The sequence below is a fragment of the Phanerochaete carnosa genome, assembly GCF_000300595.1.
Source record: "Phanerochaete carnosa HHB-10118-sp unplaced genomic scaffold PHACAscaffold_9, whole genome shotgun sequence".
NCBI classification, from domain to species: Eukaryota; Fungi; Basidiomycota; class Agaricomycetes; order Polyporales; family Phanerochaetaceae; genus Phanerochaete; species Phanerochaete carnosa.
Genome location: NW_006767636.1, coordinates 1,842,065 through 1,860,141, shown reverse-complemented (window position 1 = coordinate 1,860,141; position 18,077 = coordinate 1,842,065). Strand labels below are relative to the sequence as shown.

At 54.1% G+C, this 18,077-nt stretch overlaps 5 protein-coding genes across 5 annotated transcripts in view; all 5 read right to left on the bottom strand.

Annotated features, from left to right (window-relative positions):
* The window catches only part of PHACADRAFT_262535 (uncharacterized protein), a 2,781-nt gene extending 1,335 nt beyond the window's left edge, over positions 1 to 1,446 (bottom strand). The window contains exons 1-4 of the mRNA XM_007399795.1: positions 1,283 to 1,446; positions 1,137 to 1,226; positions 966 to 1,075; positions 758 to 909 (exon numbers count right to left, since the gene is read on the bottom strand). Of these exons, the coding sequence (XP_007399857.1) occupies positions 758 to 909; positions 966 to 1,075; positions 1,137 to 1,226; positions 1,283 to 1,306 (376 nt within the window). The 5' untranslated portion in view covers positions 1,307 to 1,446. The remainder of the gene's footprint in view (positions 1 to 757; positions 910 to 965; positions 1,076 to 1,136; positions 1,227 to 1,282) is intronic.
* Positions 1,447 to 1,776: 330 nt separating this feature from the next.
* Positions 1,777 to 3,684, bottom strand: PHACADRAFT_212669 (uncharacterized protein; the record flags this gene model as incomplete). Its single annotated transcript, XM_007399794.1, has 11 exons — positions 3,339 to 3,684; positions 3,195 to 3,284; positions 3,030 to 3,139; positions 2,819 to 2,970; positions 2,605 to 2,770; positions 2,518 to 2,555; positions 2,353 to 2,464; positions 2,227 to 2,320; positions 2,109 to 2,174; positions 1,955 to 2,059; positions 1,777 to 1,902 (listed from the first exon to the last, which is right to left on the bottom strand). Exons 1-11 carry the CDS (start codon positions 3,567 to 3,569, stop codon positions 1,777 to 1,779), a joined length of 1,290 nt encoding a protein of 429 aa, XP_007399856.1. The 5' UTR covers positions 3,570 to 3,684.
* A 2,441-nt stretch (positions 3,685 to 6,125) lies between these two features.
* On the bottom strand, positions 6,126 to 7,052 carry PHACADRAFT_165407 (uncharacterized protein; the record flags this gene model as incomplete). Its single annotated transcript, XM_007399793.1, has 5 exons — positions 6,126 to 6,188; positions 6,252 to 6,362; positions 6,417 to 6,615; positions 6,676 to 6,898; positions 7,034 to 7,052. 5 exons carry the CDS (start codon positions 7,050 to 7,052, stop codon positions 6,126 to 6,128), a joined length of 615 nt encoding a protein of 204 aa, XP_007399855.1.
* A 145-nt stretch (positions 7,053 to 7,197) lies between these two features.
* PHACADRAFT_177472 (uncharacterized protein) lies at positions 7,198 to 9,126 on the bottom strand (the record flags this gene model as incomplete). Its single annotated transcript, XM_007399792.1, has 6 exons — positions 7,198 to 7,915; positions 8,024 to 8,137; positions 8,187 to 8,822; positions 8,878 to 8,937; positions 8,988 to 9,041; positions 9,094 to 9,126. 6 exons carry the CDS (start codon positions 9,124 to 9,126, stop codon positions 7,361 to 7,363), a joined length of 1,452 nt encoding a protein of 483 aa, XP_007399854.1. The 3' UTR covers positions 7,198 to 7,360.
* A 3,270-nt stretch (positions 9,127 to 12,396) lies between these two features.
* PHACADRAFT_212666 (uncharacterized protein) lies at positions 12,397 to 17,285 on the bottom strand. Its single transcript, XM_007399791.1, has 7 exons — positions 16,526 to 17,285; positions 15,908 to 16,393; positions 15,642 to 15,851; positions 15,250 to 15,584; positions 15,026 to 15,197; positions 14,456 to 14,973; positions 12,397 to 14,405 (listed from the first exon to the last, which is right to left on the bottom strand). The coding sequence occupies exons 1-7, from the start codon at positions 16,700 to 16,702 to the stop codon at positions 13,226 to 13,228; spliced, it is 3,078 nt and encodes a 1,025-aa protein (XP_007399853.1). The 5' UTR covers positions 16,703 to 17,285; the 3' UTR covers positions 12,397 to 13,225.
* Between the last annotated feature and the right edge of the window lie 792 nt (positions 17,286 to 18,077).

The window sequence follows — 18,077 nt, the reverse complement described above, 5'->3', positions numbered from 1 at the left end:
AATTTGCGGGGAAAAAATCGCACCTGAATATACACTGCCATAGTACTCCGACCAACTGCTTGTCTCTGCAGGCCCATCGTCATCAGTACCTAAAAATATGGGCATCAATATCATTGATCTTTGCATCACCAGGCAGAGCGGCATCGAACCTGCGCAAAAAATCCATTGAATCCAATCATCAGAAATAGAGCGAGCCACTCGAGCTTTGTGGGAAGGACAATTTTGGTGCGCATGGCCAGCATCCTAAGTAAAGGTGATCACTGTACTGAAGGTCACACATGAGACGCAGGCCACCTACGCAATAGTCGACACGATGACGCATTGCGAGGAGAATGCGACAATATTGTGCAAGGGGTGCGCTCGAGTACCGATGGCACGAATAATTGTGTCTATGACCGATTTTTGAACAACAGTAGATATTCAGACCTGTAGCGATACTCACAGACTCCTGTCGCGCCGAGTGCGCCGAGTATGGCGATGCTGTAGACGGGGTATGAGCATGGTCTCGCAATCGGCTCAAGAGGGCGCCACTTACCCGACAGCACCAAGCCGCTGGGATGCCGTCACTTGTGTAGCCAAAGAACCATTCGGCGTGGGGCCAGAGCCAGCGTTCCCAGAGTCCGGGGACGTAGGTGGGACCTCAGCTGTGCTACCGAAGAGAAAAGGCGGCCGAGCAATCAGGATGACGCCGACCAGACTGCAAACTACACGGTGTTCAGAGACACTAGGACAACAAGACCGGATGGGACGCACGTACATCCCGCGGCGACCTGCTTCCATGAGAACCGCTCTCCCAGGAACATGGATCCCGTGAAGGTCGTCAGGATCGGCGCTAGGAAGGTCAATACTGTGGCGTCTGCAAGCGAAAGATACTGGAGAGAGTAGTATACTCCAAACAGACCAAGAAATCTGCAAGAAAGAGTTCACAAAAGATCGCGTGCCGCAAGCCTTGTAGAGAGCCATACCCGGAGACGCCGCGGAACGCCAGCAGCAGTCGTACGCCTTTGGGGCCAAGAAACGGGTCGGGGATCTTGGCAAAGTACATGTAGCAGACTGAGCACAGCCACGTTATAGTCTGCGGAACCGGGTGTTTTGGTCAAGAGCTAGAACATATGCCCGAATTGAACTCGACGCACCATCCTGATCCAGATGAGCTGCATGGTGCTCACAGGAGGGTCGATGCCGCTCAGTTCCTTGACTGCCAAATTCATCGAAGCATAGAACGCCTAGTTTCTCCCATATGGTTCTGCGTGAGACCCGGAGCGATACGGGCGATGCGCACCATAGAGGCTGCTACGAACAGCATCCCCGTGTTCTCCTGCGCCACCTCCCTCACCCGCCTGATGAAGTTGTTCCACATGCGTCGAGACATGTACGGGAACTTCTCCCGGTCTGTTTCAGCTCTCACGATGGTCGCGCCGGACGCGCGCGGGCCCTGCACACTCGGTGGAAACGTCGACATGTCGGGCGTCCCGGCCTCGTACGTCGTCCTAACGCTCGTACTCGCCATCTCGTGGTACAGTAGATGTGGTCGCGAGACAGGCGACGCGTCATCTCGCGCTACATGCGAGCGCTGGCTGAGCGGCTGCGCGCTGTCGCCACAAAGCCCTCAGTAGCGCTAGGCGGCCCTGGGCCGACTCTTTCCTACTGTACATGCCATTTTCTCGACTAGTATAAATACAACACTGTAAATACCATATCCCTGCCGCGGTAGCCGTGTAATTTTGAAACGAGGGCCTATCTGACGCTTGAACTAGCTTGAACCACGCCTCCCATCTAAACGTCTTCGCGAGTCTTGAGAGATTCCTCTGTGTCAACATCTTTGTGCGCGAGGAGGCCTTCCTGTAAGGCCAGATCATCAGGCGACTCTGCCTTGACTTTTACGGCGTCCTCCTTGTTAAGCTAGAGACAGCCGCTCAGCGTGGCGCTTATACAACGAGCGATGCGCGCTTACCGCGACGTAGACGGCCGAAAGCACGATGATGAGAGTACCACAGATCGACAACGGCGATGGGGCGTCGTGGAAGAATATCTCGTCAAAGATGATGGCGTAGACGATCTCACGGACGATTAGTCTTGTGTAAGCGGGCTCATGAGAGAAGCTATACCTCGATGTACACCGCCATGGTAGTCCGGCCGACGGAATGTCTTCGGAGGCCCATCGTCATCAAAACCTAGCTGTGCGTCAAAATCTATGGGTTTGATGAGAGCTGAGCGAGAGCTCACCTGTGCAAAAAAGCTGCTAAACCCTAGCACGAGAAGTAGAGCGATCCATATAGGCGATGTGGGAATGACAATCTTGGTCTGCGTAACCAGCATCCTGCACAGGGCCCGTTAGAACGTCTACCGCACTGCGCATGGCACAAAACTTGCCCGATGGTCGACATGATGACGCATTGCTGTGAGACAGAGTTGATGTTGTGCAGGGAGTGCGCGCGGGTGCCGATAGCGCGGATGGTGGTATCTGAGACGATAGTGAGCCACAAAACATAGCGAGACGGGGTAAACGACACATACAGACTCCTGTCGACCCAAGTGCTCCAAGCAGCGCGATGCTGTTTAATTCATGAGTACTACATATCGCGAACAGATGGGAATGCGAACCCAACAGCGCCCAATCGCTGAGCTGCCGTCACTCGTGAGAGCGGAGAGACATCCCCGGGATTTGCGTTTGCGCCCACGAGGTTCGAGTTTGCAGGGGGTGTCTGAGACACACTACCGAACAAAAAATGTGGGCGGGCGATCAGGATAACGCCTATCAGACTACAGACTACAAGGGCGTCAGCGACGGCTCAAGAGATGCCAATATCGGACATACATCCTGCTGCAAGCTGTCTCCAAGAGAACCTCTCCCCTAAGAAGATAAATCCTGTGAAAGTCGTCAGGATGGGCGCAAGGAACTGCAGGACTGTCGCGTCTGCGAGGGTCAAATATAAAACGGAGTAATAGATGCCGAAGAAAGCGATGAACCTATACGAAGCCCCGACGTGAGCCTGGACGTTATCAGATCATCCGTGCAGATGTCTTACCCGCAAAGGCCGCGAAAAGCCAGCAGCAGCCGCACACCTTGAGGCCCGAGCAACGGATCCGGAATTTTGGCAATGTACATGTAGAAAATTGAGCACAGCCAAGTGACAATCTGCAAAAATAACACGGGTTCATCGAGAGCCGAGATGAAAGCCAGACTGACATACCATGTAAATCCAGATGAGCTGCATGGTGCTCATGGGAGGGTCGATACTGCCCAGCTCTTTGACCGCCAGGCTCATTGCAGTGTAAAAAACCTTTTCCCCTCGTGAGCCCAAGGCAAGATTTGGAGCGATACCGGCAGCACGCACCTCAGAGGCAGCTACGAGCAGCATCCCCGCGTTTTCGTCCACGATTTCCTTGGCCTGCTGTACAAAACTGGCCCAGATACGCTGGGCCCGTTTGGGTCCATCTTGCGGTTTCTCCAGGGCCTCTGCTTCCTCGAGGCTCGCGCTCGATGTCTGCAAGTGCTGCTCGTCCGACAAAAAAGTCGCGGCGTCGGGTGTCCACTGGGCCTCGAAGGGTGTCCTCGTCGTCGCCATCGCGCGGGTCGTGGTTGCGAGCAGGTGGGAAACAAGTCTGGATACGCATGGTTAGACTGCGTGACTCTTCTAGCTCAGTCAGCTAGCCGCGTTATTAGTAGCAGATCAGTCAAGGAACCTTCGTGCATTTCTCCCTCTCCCACACGCGAAATTGATCGCCCTGGGAGCATTGAATCCGCTATGCTCGCGGCGTCCCTCGCTTTCCAGGTCCGACATCCCGATATGGTTTTACCCCTGCCCGAGATGCTTGATAAGGCTCTCTTCCGCTATCTTGCTCTGATAACTACTAAGCCCGTATGTTCTTGAAGATTTTGTCCTGGTGTTTGCAGGGGAAGTATGGTGCTACCGCTCGCGGCAGAGCTTTGGCCTGTCCAGCAATGACGAGGGGACGGACATTCAACGTTCCAGCTGTCAAACTCATCGCTTCTGCTTCTGAAGGAACTTTACTTACGATTCGCAGGTCCAGGCCAGAACGGATGGCACATGCCGCAGAGATCTTCATTTCTCCGAGTCGGTAGAATGCACTCTTTCCGTACGGCAGCCCGTTTGTGGAAAAATAGCGCCGAGTTAGAAACCGCCGTAACAAATGTTATTTACTAGTACTTACCACCGTAATAATGACTCAATGTCAGAAAAAAAATCTGAACGCTCATGATAAGAGCGCTCAACTGCTCTCGCCAAGCGGGGCCAACATCAGCAAAATAATTGGTCGCAGGTCAGAGATGGGTTACCAGGCAAGCGCCTAACAGCCTGGTGGGCGCTGGCAATGCAAGAACAGGGGATACCAGGCTGATATCACACTGCAGTTTCAACACGGACCGATATGTCATTGTAAGTCATTTCCCATCCTGTTTTAACTAGACATGACGCGGCCAGCCCACCCAGATCTCCACTGTGACGTGACGTCATGTGTGCCGCCTTCCGAGAGGTGTTGCTGACTGTCACATATATGTTGACTGGCCAAACGAACAACAAAGTCTCCTTCGACCTCCCCTAAAGTTGCTCTGGTGAGTTTCCTTTTATGTATTCATCCATATAAGGCCGTCGAAGGCCATCCACTTTCCATGCTCCTTCCTTCTGCCCACCACCATGCCCCTGCCCAATAGACAGCCACCCCCGGACGCCATTGTCCTCTGAGATTCTTATCCCCACTTCTACTTTCCCCTCGCTCAACAGTGACTCCACTGCGTGCTCACTCAGCGCAGTACGTCCCAAGGTGCGTGAGCAGTAATTTCTCTCGCATTAGCACTGCAGTTGACTACTCATATGCACGACAGCCGCAGCACCAACTTCCACCTGCCTGCATGGCTATGCGAGGGTCCTGTAATGCAGGAGAACAGTGCAAATACACAAGGTCCGTTGATGCTGTCCTACCTAAAGCGTGCCTCAGACTCAGGCTCTTTTTGTCACTCGCAGACATTCGCATATGGTACGTGACATGCATATATGCGCTCAATTGCTTATAACTGACATGCATAGGCCCTCGTAAGACATTCTTGCTCACTCAGCAAGCTAAACCCTTCTACCCTATGGTTTCACTCGCATACTAACACCATTCTTAGTAGCTGTATATGGCCCACTCTTTTGTGCTCTGGGACCCACACAAAGCCCTCGCAGTAAGCATAGCAGTCTGCAGGTAGTTTCGTACATGAGAACTTATGCACACGACTCATTCAGGGTTCACTTTATGCACACTGTGTGCCAACTGTGTAGCCGTTGCGCCGGGAGCTGCTTGTTGGCTGATATCATGTTTGCATGTGACACGACTCGGAGGGCATTCTCGTCTCGATACTGCCATTTTATGCAATACATATACATTGTATTCTATAAACCTCTATGAATATATTTCTCACTGCTCCTAATTTCGATGTGCAAATCAGTCCCGAATATTTTTGAATATCCAACGAATTGTTGCGAGCACTCAGGCAAGTGCTGCCAGCCTGGCGCTCCCTGGTAATGCATTACCAACCTTACCCGGATGGTAAAGGTCCCCAGACTGGTAAGCTTTAGTTATCATACAGGTGAGATATCTACCTTGGCAAGCCTATTCTCATAATGATTACCTTTATAAGCGAGATTAGCTTTGCCAGGGCTGTTCAGGCTAGGTAAGCTGCCGATTTTTTTGCTGATGAAGTTCTCAAGAGAGATCATCTAGCCGCTCGGCAATCTCAGGAGCGATCATGAGTGCGTGCAGACTGATTGGTAAGTAACTGGGTAAGCTACTCTGCTAACGATAGTAAGGAAATAGTGTAATCCATTTTCTTATGTCGCTTGCGTTACTTACTTTGAGCGTCTCCTGAGCCCTGACCAATCTCAGGCGATATCACGAACTATTTCCCTCTTCTCATGATGACCTAGGTTCTCAAGCTGCACAAGACGTGTTGCAAGGAAAGTGAGTCATAGATGAGACATATGGCCATGCATATTGGGCGAGCGCGGCCAAACTTCGGCGCAGTACAAACGGGCCACCATCATATTTGTGGGTCGAAAACCACTGCATCTCACTATAATACATGGTAGCTTTTTTTCTTGCTTGCGAGCTGCGAGTACCACCTCCTAGTGTGCAGCACGCGATCCCTCAATGATGTCTTTCCACGAGTGGTCCGAATGCGGGTCGCTCTCAGACTGCGCAAAAAGTATAGATGAGCGTCCCTCCAGTGACTTACAGCCAGAAACACTTACTTGATTGGCAAGCGGTCCCTCCAAACGCTTGCGCCTCTCGTGCGCAAGGTACCCGGCGCCGAGGAGCATCGTGAGCGTCGTGCCCTGCGCGACCAACCGTGCCTGCACGATCTGCAACATCCGTCAGCCTGGCGCCCGATACGTCTTACGACTGCGGACCCTTACCTTCTGCGGCAGCGTCTGGTACGGGTTCTTCTTGATGAAATAGAAGCTGCCAAAGAGCGCGGCGGCCCACCCGCCGATGACGAGCCCGTACTGGTACCGCGCCGCGAGGTCCTGCGCCTTCTGCGTGACGCTCAGCCTCTCCCACCTCTTGTGAGCCCGCGCCTCCTGTTTGTCGAGTTCCTCTTTGCCTGCACCGGTCCTGAAGTGGGTTCAATCGCACCGCATCAGAATCTGTGGGAGAACAGGGCAGGCTGCGCACCATTGCTCGCGCTCGTACTGCAGCCCGGCGTGCTCGGCCGAGATGACGAACGCGGGGACGGCAACGACGATAACGCCGAACGCCTTGAGCGACGGCGGGAGCTGCCTGTAGTACGGCGCGGTGCGCTGCAGGTAGTATGACCCTGCGCCCGCGACGGCTGTGCCGCCCACAAGGCCCTTAAGCCCGCCCCTCACTGTGGCATTGTACTGTGCATCTGACTCTTCTTTCGAGAGAATCTGGACAAGAGTCTTAGCAGAAGGCTATCAGGCTTATTGGCAGGCGCACCTTCATACTGAACTAACGCTGGTTTGATGGGGAGATGCGGTGAGTTTGAAGAGCTTTGTTTCGTTTGGAGGACGCATCTGAGAGCGGCGCATGCCATAATATGCAGTCTCCCAGCCATGAATGCATGACGTCGCAGTGACTGCTTACATCCACCCCTAGCGGCAACAAAGCTCCCCGGCGGAGAGGCTTTATGGAGACTGCAGCCGACCGGCGCCACACCCATCCGCTTTTGGCAATGCCTGCAAGCCACGAGTAGACACCGTGTATTCAGGTCAGTATTGTTACATCTTGTATCTACGTACATTGTTTCAGCAATCCGATTCTATTGTACAGATGGTGTTGCGCTTCATTTCTAAGAAATTGCGAGTCTTACGCGCTTGCATACGTAATGTTCATCACACTAAGTCGCACTCGTCTCGTACCCATGCCCGAATCCGCTCAGGCCCTCCTTGTCGACACGCTCGAGCACGCGCGCGATCGCATCGAGACCCATGTCAAGGTTATCGAGTGGCGGTCCGCACGAGATGCGGATGAAGTGGTGGCACGGCGACGAGAACAGGTTCCGGCGATGCGCGGGGTTGATGTCGAAGAAGATGCCGGGGACGGCGATGCACTTCTCCTTGAGGAGCTCCTCGAAGAACGTGAGCCCGTTGTTGAGCGGCGCCGGCAGGCCCTCGAGGTCCAGCCAGATGTAGAACGTCGCCTCGGGCGGCACGGCGACCGGTAGCCCGAGCTTCGCGAGACGGCTCAGGACGTGGTCGCGCTTCGCCTTGAAGTGCCTCTGCAGCGCGATGCGCTCGGTCGCGACGTAGTTCGGCTCGAGTAGCGGGATGGCAGCGAGCTGCAGTGGGTGGCTGGCGCCGCCGTCGAGGAAGGAGCCCGACTGCGACAGCGCAGAGATGAGGTTCTTCGGCCCGACAACCCAGCAAATACGCCAGCCGGGAAGGCGCCAGTTCTGCGAAGGGAGGTTGAGTATAAGGAGTGGAGCTAATCACAGTGCTACCTGCCTTTGTCAGTCCATTGACGATGATGACCGAGTCCTGTAGGCGATCAGCAGACGAACAAGGCCGAGTAGAACCACAAAACTTGCCGTGTTCACGTCTTCGATATATTCGGCGGAGGAAACCGTATTTCCAAATTCAGACTCGTGCTCAGGGAAGATGTACCAAGAATAGAACTGCAAGGTTCATCGATATCGGCCCAATCTCTGGGGGATTAAAACGCACCTCGTCCAGGATGAGCGTCGTGGATGTATCGCGGGACAAATCTACAAGCTCCTTCAGCTCCTTGCCTCGGACAACCTGCCCAGTGGGGTTGCGTGGGTTTGACGCGAGAACGACTTGAAGGCCCTGCTTATGGATGTCCTTGGCGAGCTGACCTATGTCTAGGCGGTACTTGTTTTCAGCCTCTAACGCGGTCGGCACTGGTACAAGCTTCTTGAACGCGCCGAGCATCTGGTCGTAGGCGGTATAGTCGGGTATCTGGTAGGAGGTATAGACACTGCCAATGACGGCGGCCACGCGAGAGAGGCCAGCACGTCCACCTGGGACGATGCAGACGTTTTCGTACGTGTACTGGCTCGCCTTACCCTGGCGATGTTCGTGGTTGTAGAGCTTGGCAACGGCCTCGCGGAGCTCCCTGACACCAGTCGTGGGCGCGTACTCGTTCGCGTCGACCGGAAACTGGATGTTTGTCGGGCGAGGTCCCGCGCCGGGGATATCACCAACCTCTGGGGCACCTTGTCCAAGATTGGCCCACTCGTGCGCGTTGGTGTAAGAAAAGCCGTTGGCTATGGCACGGTCCGAGCAGTAGATTACGCCCGTGCTCCCCGGGTGCTCAATGCCTGGAACGGTTTCCTCATCCTTGAGGGCTCATCGATTAGCCGGGGCGCTTCATCGGGGACAGATGGAGACGTACAGGGTTGATAGTCTGTGGTAGGAGACCCCTGGACTTGTGCCCTGCGGTATCACGGAAGATCTGAGCTGTTTGTGAGTCTGGATGTCGTGCGCAGCAGTAAGTCAATGTACCTGATGGGCCTCAGACTCGCTCTCGTGCTTTGCTTCCGTCGCAGCATGGTAAACCTTGGTATATTCGTCAGAGAGCGGGCGGGTAAGTCAGTCGTTGTCAACCCACCAAGTTTTTGAAGCGTTCGACAAGGCTGGTCATTGCTGGAGGTGGTGAGCAAGGTGGTGGTGGTTTGAGTGGAACGTGTGTCTCAGGCTCATCGTTCTTAAGTTAGTTTCCCCGCAGCTCGCCGTCCAATTACCCAGGATGAGTTCGTCGCTGATTGGTCTGCGGCGCTGAGGCCTAAGATGGTCATGTCATCATAACCCTAACCCCCTCAATTACCCTAACCTCGATATAATCTTGGGGGTCTAGCCGCGGTCTTCCGCAGTCGACGCAACGACGCAACCTCTATCTGCTCCCTCATCCATCCACATCGCGGGGGTTTCGTCCGAGATGTAGTGCCTCGAAGACAGCAAGACTATCGATATCTCAGTGAGACTCATAGCATCCATTACTTACCTTTGCCCTCAGCTTCGCCCAACGGTCCGGTGATCTGCGGTTTCGAAAGCTCGGCGGGTCCTCGAGGCTGTCAGCGCTCGAGTAACTCCGCACACGATGCTCGAATGTGCACGCCTAGTACGCCAAAACCCGATTATACCGCCAACAAAATGAGTTTGTGCGTGCAGGTACAGGACTTCCGGCGAATGACATCCGTCCAGTGCATGGCTCTATGGCACTTGAGACCACTTCGCCCGAGAATCTGAAATGTAGTGCCCCGTAGAACAAGATAGCAGGTATCTCAGCGAACCTCATGCTATCTCTTGTTCACTTTAGGTAGCATCAGCTTCGCTCAACGGTCCGATGATCTGCGGTTATAACAGCCTCGAGATAGCTCTTGCCGCTCGAATAACTCCGCACACAACAATCGAACCTGTGTGTAGCACTCTAGAATTCGATTATATTTCCAATAAGACGAGTTTGTGCGTGCAGACACAGGAGAGAAGTCCCCGGCGAATGCGTGGCTCTAAGGCCTGGGGTCCCCGAAACCACTCTTCGATGTTCAAATCGTGCATATAATTATCCTAACGCGGGCATAAGTAGCCCGTAGATTGACAGATATAACCCTTCAGCACACGTGATATTTGTCGGAGAGGTGAGCTCTACATCGGCGGTCTTATTCGGGGGCTTCGACGATCATAACACAGTTCGACACCAGTGTTCATCGCACTAAGCGCGTAGCTAATGGCTTTGAGGCTCGTATCAGAGCCTCTACCGGTCGTAAGTCCTCTTTTCTTACTTAATTACTAAACCAGAAAGCCCAACGTGCTTCCTCAGGGCGAGACTGCCTGCCGGCAAATCCTGTAGATAATTCCCACAATTTCTACGTAGTCTTCACATCTCTTGCGCATTTTCCAGAACACTGAAACACTCTCCGAGTCAATTCGTTGATCTCTCTGCGGAATCTTCGCTTCCAATCCCTCATCCTCATGAGAGGCACTATCTCGGATCTCGGATGCCTTCGACAATGAAGAGAAGACTCTTCTTGCCGCTGCGTCTCATGGTGGTTCTGTGTTACTCCCGCTTATCTGTGGGTTAATTAGAGCCGGATATTCTGGGTGCATCGTCCTATTCTCCTTAGCTACAGCCAGCTGGTACGTCTGCCCTCGGCCCCTCACAACGTATAGGCGGCCGGCGTATACCATGACATTCAGTACGCGCGCTTCTCTCAGCTATCCGGTTGTGTTCTGCACAATGTATTGTAAGGACGGTGGTCTCGTAGGCCTGACTTCCGGTTTGACGCGTGGCATTCGCTCCTCGGCTATAACGAAGATATCTCTCAATGATATTAATGTAGACAGCATTGCCCGTTTAGAGGATCATCTGTCAGGAAAAATGACTGGATAGATTCGCCTGCGTTCCCTCCATTTCATGCGCACCATATTTTCGCATTTCGTCGGAGCAGAGCTGCTCAGTTTTGCCTAAACGTCACGTGTTGCTTTCTGGCGCTTTTTTGAGGCTTTGTGGCGCGGCATATTCCGTTCCGAGTTTATTTTCCTCCATGCTGAGTAGCAGCTTATCGGCTCCTTGAACTTCTGTATCTGGCACTATCTGTGATCATATGATGCTTAGGAAGAAGAGCATTAATATTGTTAATGCTCGAAGTAAAGCACTTTATAGGCTCTGCTGGCGAAATTCTAATTGCTGCCCGACTTTCATAGCTTTTTAGAGAGTATTTCACCTTTGTTACTTCTGCGAAGACATCGTAGCATGTCATTGCTGCTGTCTCTTTGCGTCCGCCCGAGCTGTACCATTACTGGGCCCAATTTTGAAGTGTAAGATTGGAGCATGCAGATTACTGTACTTTTTTCGACCTGACCTGCGGGAAGCGCCCAAAATGATTGCTCCGACAACTCCCAAAATCGCCATAAATCAAGAAAATTTATTGGAGGGGTCAGAGGAAAATCGGTGTGACCTGTGACCGCCGGACAGGTCGAAAAAGCACAGTACCGACAAGCTTTTGGACCGGGAAGTGTCGACTGGTCTGGGAATATATGACGTACTATCTCACTGCATCTATAAATCAGTGCTATCAGGAGTAATATAAGCCAATTGTAGCCCGTAACGCAGAGGCCTAACCAGCTCTCTGTTATAGATTTCGGCCGAAATTGCCACTGACGCTTGCGTGCCGGGGTCACAGGCGCTTCACAGCTCCAGCCAACTCTTCCGCGTACCCCCTCGAGTCATGGCAGATACTGCGAGCCCTGCTCGTCGTGAGCCGACTTTCTATCACTCGCTTGCCGTGAGTCATTATACAACAACGCCTGCATTCGTTTTTCTATACCTCGACAGGCAGGCGGCTTGGCGGGCACGTCCGTCGACCTGCTGTTCTTCCCCGTCGACACTGTGAAGACGCGCCTGCAGTCCTCCCGGGGCTTCTTCCAGGCTGGCGGGTTTACTGGAATTTACAAGGGCATAGGAAGCGTTGTGGTGGGCAGTGCGCCTGGTGGTATGTCGGTAGCCTTTGGTCCTAGATGCGCGGGTCGACTAAGCACACGACTGGGCAGCGGCGCTCTTCTTCTGCACGTATGACACCCTCAAAAAGAACATTCCACTACCTCAACATATGGCTCCTGTGACACACATGCTATCTGCCTCAGCAGGCGAAATTGTACGTATTCTATCCTCTCAAGAGTCGAGTCAGCTCAAGGAAATCTGTAAGGCAGCCTGCCTGGTTCGCGTCCCTACGGAGGTGATCAAAACACGCATGCAAACTGCCAGCTACGGAGCACAAGCGCAGTGGTCTCTCTCTGCTGCAAGGCTTGTTCTGTCGCGTGAAGGAATAAGCGGGTTCTATCGTGGGTTCGGGATTACGGTCATGAGAGAGGTGCGTATCGCGCAGAAATATGAACACGTCTCTCCCAACTGACGTGGAACGGACAGATACCTTTCACGTCCGTGCAATTCCCCTTGTACGAGCTGTTCAAGGCCCGGCTAGCAAAACAACTGGGCCGAAAGCCGCACGCGCATGAGGCTGCTGTGTGCGGAAGCATAGCAGGCGCTATCGCTGCGGCCGCTACCACTCCCTTGGACGTGCTGAAGACGAGAGTCATGCTCGATATGAGGGTGCGCTTCGTTTGCTCTTATACAAGTACTGTGCTAATATGCTCCATGTTCAGGATGTCAAAGACCGGATGCCGTCCTTACTGGCGCGATTTTCACAGATATACATGCAAGAAGGTGTCAAAGCGCTGTTTGCCGGAGTTGTCCCACGGACAATGTGGATCTCAGCAGGCGGTGCTGTTTTCCTTGGAGTGTACGAATGGGTTGTTCAAGGACTTACTCGGACCTAGTTCATGGTAATGCGCATGAGCTGTTAGATTTAGATCCCCAGTGCTATCGGTCAAACGACTTGAGGACACTTCTGTGTCATACCGAGACGCTAACAACAATTCCACTTTATCATTATCAGGCCTGATATTGCGCTCACCCAAGTCTCCGATTCCATCCGTTCGATCGAGTTGAACTGCACACCTGCCACCACGCAACGTACTCTTCCATCTTGACCAGGAGCTACGGCTGGCTATTGATATTTACAGAAACTTCATCAACTGTTACACGTAGATAGCTATTACTGCGGGCACGAACATAACGACGACTGAGTGAAGGGTCATTACAATCGAAACAACACGAAGTCCATACACGAATAAAACAAGGTGCAGGGGACGAACGATGCGAAACCACAGGCCAAAAAAAAACACTAGTATCCTACACCAGAGCTGCCAACAATCTGGCGAGCCTGCAACGAAGGAGAGGGCATCGGCGGCTGCGGGCGCGGCGGCGACCCGTGCTGCTGCCCGGGGCTGAGCAGATTCGGCGGTGAGTGCGGGGGATGAGAGGTCGGGCGGCCAATGTGCGTTGCGCCAGGCGACGCACGGCCCTGGCCGGCGACCATCGCCTGCGCGAGGGCCGGCGACGTCAGTCCGCGGCTCAGGTTCACGGGACGGTTGCCGTTGGCGGAGGGCGCGCGCTGAGGCACGCTGCCGGGGGACGGTGAGAGCTGCGCGACGAGGCTGGCGTCGAGCGCGCTGTCTGTCAGGGTGATCTGCTGTCGTTGCTGCTGCTGCTGCTGGAGAGCTGCAAATTGCATCTGTCGTGCGGCCTGCAGCTGCGAGCTGTAGTTGACGCCGTGCGGCATGTACGACGATGCTTGACGCAGGTGAGCACTATTTACCCCATCCTGGCCGGCCAACGTCGCTGCAAGAGCCGACTTCGTCATGACGCCATTGCGCATGCCGGCGTAATGGGAATAGGTATTACCATTTGCGATGTTCGAAGAAAAGTTGTTCACGGAGGGTATGGCGAATCCATTGGGTATTGGGATCATTGAAGGCGTCTGCGACTTTGGCCGCACGGGTGACGTGATTGCAATGCTCTGCGGCTGGCTGTCAACCTGCATCGCATCGTCCGCCGCGCCGGCATTAATTGCCACGGGAACGGAGAGCTTGATGTCTTGGTCACCATTGAACATGCTCGACTCATGACTCGTTCCATTCGGTACAGATGGGGAACGATGAGGAGAGCTCTGCTGAGGGATAGCAGGCACAGTCGGTGTTACCGGAGGACGCATGATACCGTTGGACGGTATGCGAGTCTGAGGGACAGCCGGCGGGGGTGGCATACTTCGATGACTCATAGCAGACCCATTCGACGATATTGATGTCGAGGATCCGTTGATATGCCTCTGAGGGACAATGCCTGGCGTGCCTAGTGGCGAGGGCCGCAGGTGTTCCCGACGCATCTGCATGGATTGCAGGCCCAAGCGGAACGGAATGTACGGCTGCGGACGTCCATCAGAGCCCGTAACTGTGATCGTAGGGTCGACAGCAAGCGTGGCGAAATCGTGCTCGTTGAACAGCGTCATAGTGTGTTGGAGACGCCTGTAACTCCTGGTCAGCTACGCTTTAACAACGAACACAGTCTGACTCACGACTCAGCATAATCGTCGAACAACTTGCGACCATGCTCTTCCGGACCTTCCGGACCCACCAAAGGCTCATCGTCCGCGTCAAACCTCCATCGCTCCAGAAGACGGCGATGATGCTCCGCAACTTCCTTCTTGGCATCTTCGTTAACATCTTCGTCAGCATCTCCGTCAGCATCTTCATCGGCAGCATCTTCATCAACGAGAACTTCATCGGTGGGACCTTCATCGGTAGCATCTTCATCGGCGGGACCTTCATCGGTAGCATCTACGTCAGCGGCAGCCTCCTTGGAGGCATCTACGTCGTCGCCCTCAGAATCCCATCCAAAAGCTAGAGGTCTAGACAGGCGGCGGTCAACTAGCATGCGTCCGCCGCGACCGAGTCGCACGCGGTATGCACGATGCTCGCGCGGCGGCGACGAGTCCTCCGAGTCCGAGGATGTAGACTTCGACGACGAGCGGGTAGCAGTGATGAACTTGAATAGACGCGAAGGGTAGGGCACTGGTGGAGCTTGATATGGATTCTAAGTGGACGAGGTTAGCACAAGATCAGGTGACGGGCAACGATACACCTACGTCGACGACGTTGTCCCAACTTTGATCTCGCTCCTTCCGCTTTGCCAGCTCCTGCTCGACCTGTGCGCGAATGAGCGCGAGGCGTTCTTTCGGCGGCATGATGGGCTCCTGGGTGGTAGGTGAGCCATACTCCGCTGGATCGCGCGTAGTACGCAGCTTGATTGGCAGTCGGCTGAAACTAAGTCAATATGCAATAGCGAACGCGCAGGTAGGCGAAGACGCACCCAGACATCTCGGGCTTGATCTTCTTCGGGACTCTTTCCCTGTCGTAGAAGAGCTCTTCGTCTTCCTTCGCTCCAAGAGCAGGAAACTTGCGTTTCAGGTCGACCAACATGAATCTTGACTCCCAAACGCCGCTCCCATGCGTCGCAGCTTCTCGCTTGAAGCCCTCGCGTTGTATTACGCTGGTCGCGAGTTCCATCGCCGTGGCCAACTCCGATTGCAAACGAATCATTTTGTCCGAATAGGTTGCTTGCTGAGCGCGAGTCTTACGAACAGCCTTGCTTTCTCGTCGTCTGAAGCATATGTAGGATTCATTCTTGGTATCGGTCTCGTCGAGCTTCATACGGGCTGTGAGCAAAAGGGCGACGGTACCCAGTGCATGCCAACTACTCACGTTCACAATGGGTATGATAGGATGCCCGCCTCTCTCAATTCGCCGCTCCTTCCAGTGTGGATAGACTGAGATGGCCATCTTCAAGAGCTGTGGCGGCTGCGGGATCCACTGTGGAACGGCGAACACAGCGAAGAGAGACGGTGGAAGCGGTGATGCGAAAGTGTCTTGATAGTCAGAAAAAGGAGGAAAAGGCGACCCGGACTCGAGGCCCTATGTACATGAGCGGTGAGATAGATAGATGAATAGACGGACGCAGAGGCACTAACGTGATGCAAAAACTCGGTCTTTTCGTGTGTGACCTTCTCAAATATCGATATCACAAACTCAAACTCATCTTCAGAAATAGCGATGGGATGATTGCCTTCTGGCTCTTTGCCTTTCTTCGTGTTACGGCTGGACCGAGTGCCTGCATTCGAGACGGCGCCTTGAGCGCTGGTACCCTCGCCACGAGCCTCCTCATTGTTCTTGTCGAGCCACTCTTGGTCCCGCTCATCCACGTAGTAGACGTATCCGTTTGCGAGTGCATACTCCACGGACTCCTCGACCGTGTCGGATGACTTGACATACGTGACGGGGTCCTTCCATCGTTCAGGAGGATACAGCTCCTCGTAGTTCTCGACTTTGCCAGTGCTGTCGGGTGTGGGAATAAATGCGGCGGGGGCACCAGTCTCTTTGTCCGACCCTCGTGTCGAGCGCGCCGAGGCCTGATGTCTCGTCGCTGCTGCAGACAGCACCGCCTGCAGATGATGTTCCTATATTAGGCAGCATGATTAGTCAGCAATCCATGGATCGATTTCCCACGTTCTCAGCCAATGGGAGCGGGCCACGCAAGCGGCCCCAACAACGTCGCCCACAGCGACGGGAAAACAGAGGAATAGACGTACATTGGCATCCTCGGCATCGACGCCAGCAGTAGAGACGACCCTGGCCTTCTCCTCATCTTCATCGAGGACAATCGAGTCAGCATCGATGCTCTCCTTGATGATCTTGAGGCGTGTCTTGTTGGTGACTCGGTTGCGGTTGCGGAGGGTCGAGGGGCCTGCATGTTGACTTCGGGCCATAAGACGAGGGAGGAAGATGTGTCCAGAGGCAATAAGTTACGATAGTCGAGCGACCTTGGAAGAAACGTGGGCGACGGCGACGGCGCTGGCGCGCTGTGTCGGAGGCCGGGGCTTTGGTTAGGGTTCCCGGTTCGGCCCGAGATGCAAGCAATTAACGGGAGGCTGATGTAAGCAACGGTCTGCCTTATTTGGGGTTTACCTCCGTGTCGTAGGCGCTCCGACGCGAGGGCGAGCTCGATATCGAGCACGCGGCCCTCGTCATCGTCGTCACCCAGCAACAGCAAAGAGAGGCACTTATGTACATGATAGCGTGTAATGCGGCCATCTATCTGGGAAAAAAAATACGCGGGGGGAGATCAACTTTGCTGCCGTAGAAGCTGCAACGAACGCAGAACATCGCGTACACGCACCACTGCTGCCCTAGCCGCCAGTAGACCTCTAACCTTCGCAGCTTAGCCTTCCCGTAAGGCGAAAATTCGGCAAGCAGCCATAGAAAATGCGCAAGACTGGGGTTGGGAAACCCGACCTTTTATCGCGACCGCCCCGCCAGTGGCTATGCGTCATGTTCTTGAGGGTGAAAGGGAACCATATACCAAATAAGCGCAAGGAGGCACTAGTGGGAAGGAGAAAGACGTACCAAGAGATACTGACGACGAAGCGGACTATCGCCTGCATCTCACGCATACAGCTCTACTCACGAAGGGGGCTGGTACATTGATATCGCCGCCTTGAAGAATTGCGAAGACGCGAGAAGGAGACCGCGTCGTCGAGAGTGGGAAGGGAAGAGAGAGGAAAGACGAGATGGATCGCGATGCGTCGTGACGACGCTTGCGGACAAGGGTTGCGGACGAAGGAGGCGGGCTGAGGGCCCATTAGCGTAGCCGCCTGAGGTAGCACGTGATATAAACGCCCGCTGTGATACCGCGCTCCCCGCTCATCGCAGCTTCTTTGGCTCCGACGCTCCTCCTCCACCCTGCCTCGCGGAGCTTTCAAGCTCAATCTTGCCGCGAGTTGGGCTGGTAGTGGATATTCTGGATGATGCAGCATTCGTGAAGATGCAAATTCCTGAAAAGTACCGGTTTAAGGGCTCAAAATAGACCTGCAACGCACTATTCGCATCGAAGGGCCTGCTCGCTGACTGACCTGCTAATTCTGGTCTGGGCTATGACCGCTTCCCGAATTGCCGGAGGTCAGTCTATCCAATATGAAGTCCATATCTTGTGAGTATCCGCCAGCATTTTGTTTTAAAAACTAAACTCTGCAGGCGGACTTGCCGGGACGGGTTGATAGACACGCGGCGCAACCCAGCTACTAGGTCTTCATGATACGTGACTGGCTCTCATGTAACGGCGATTCACAATGGCTCCCAGCGGCT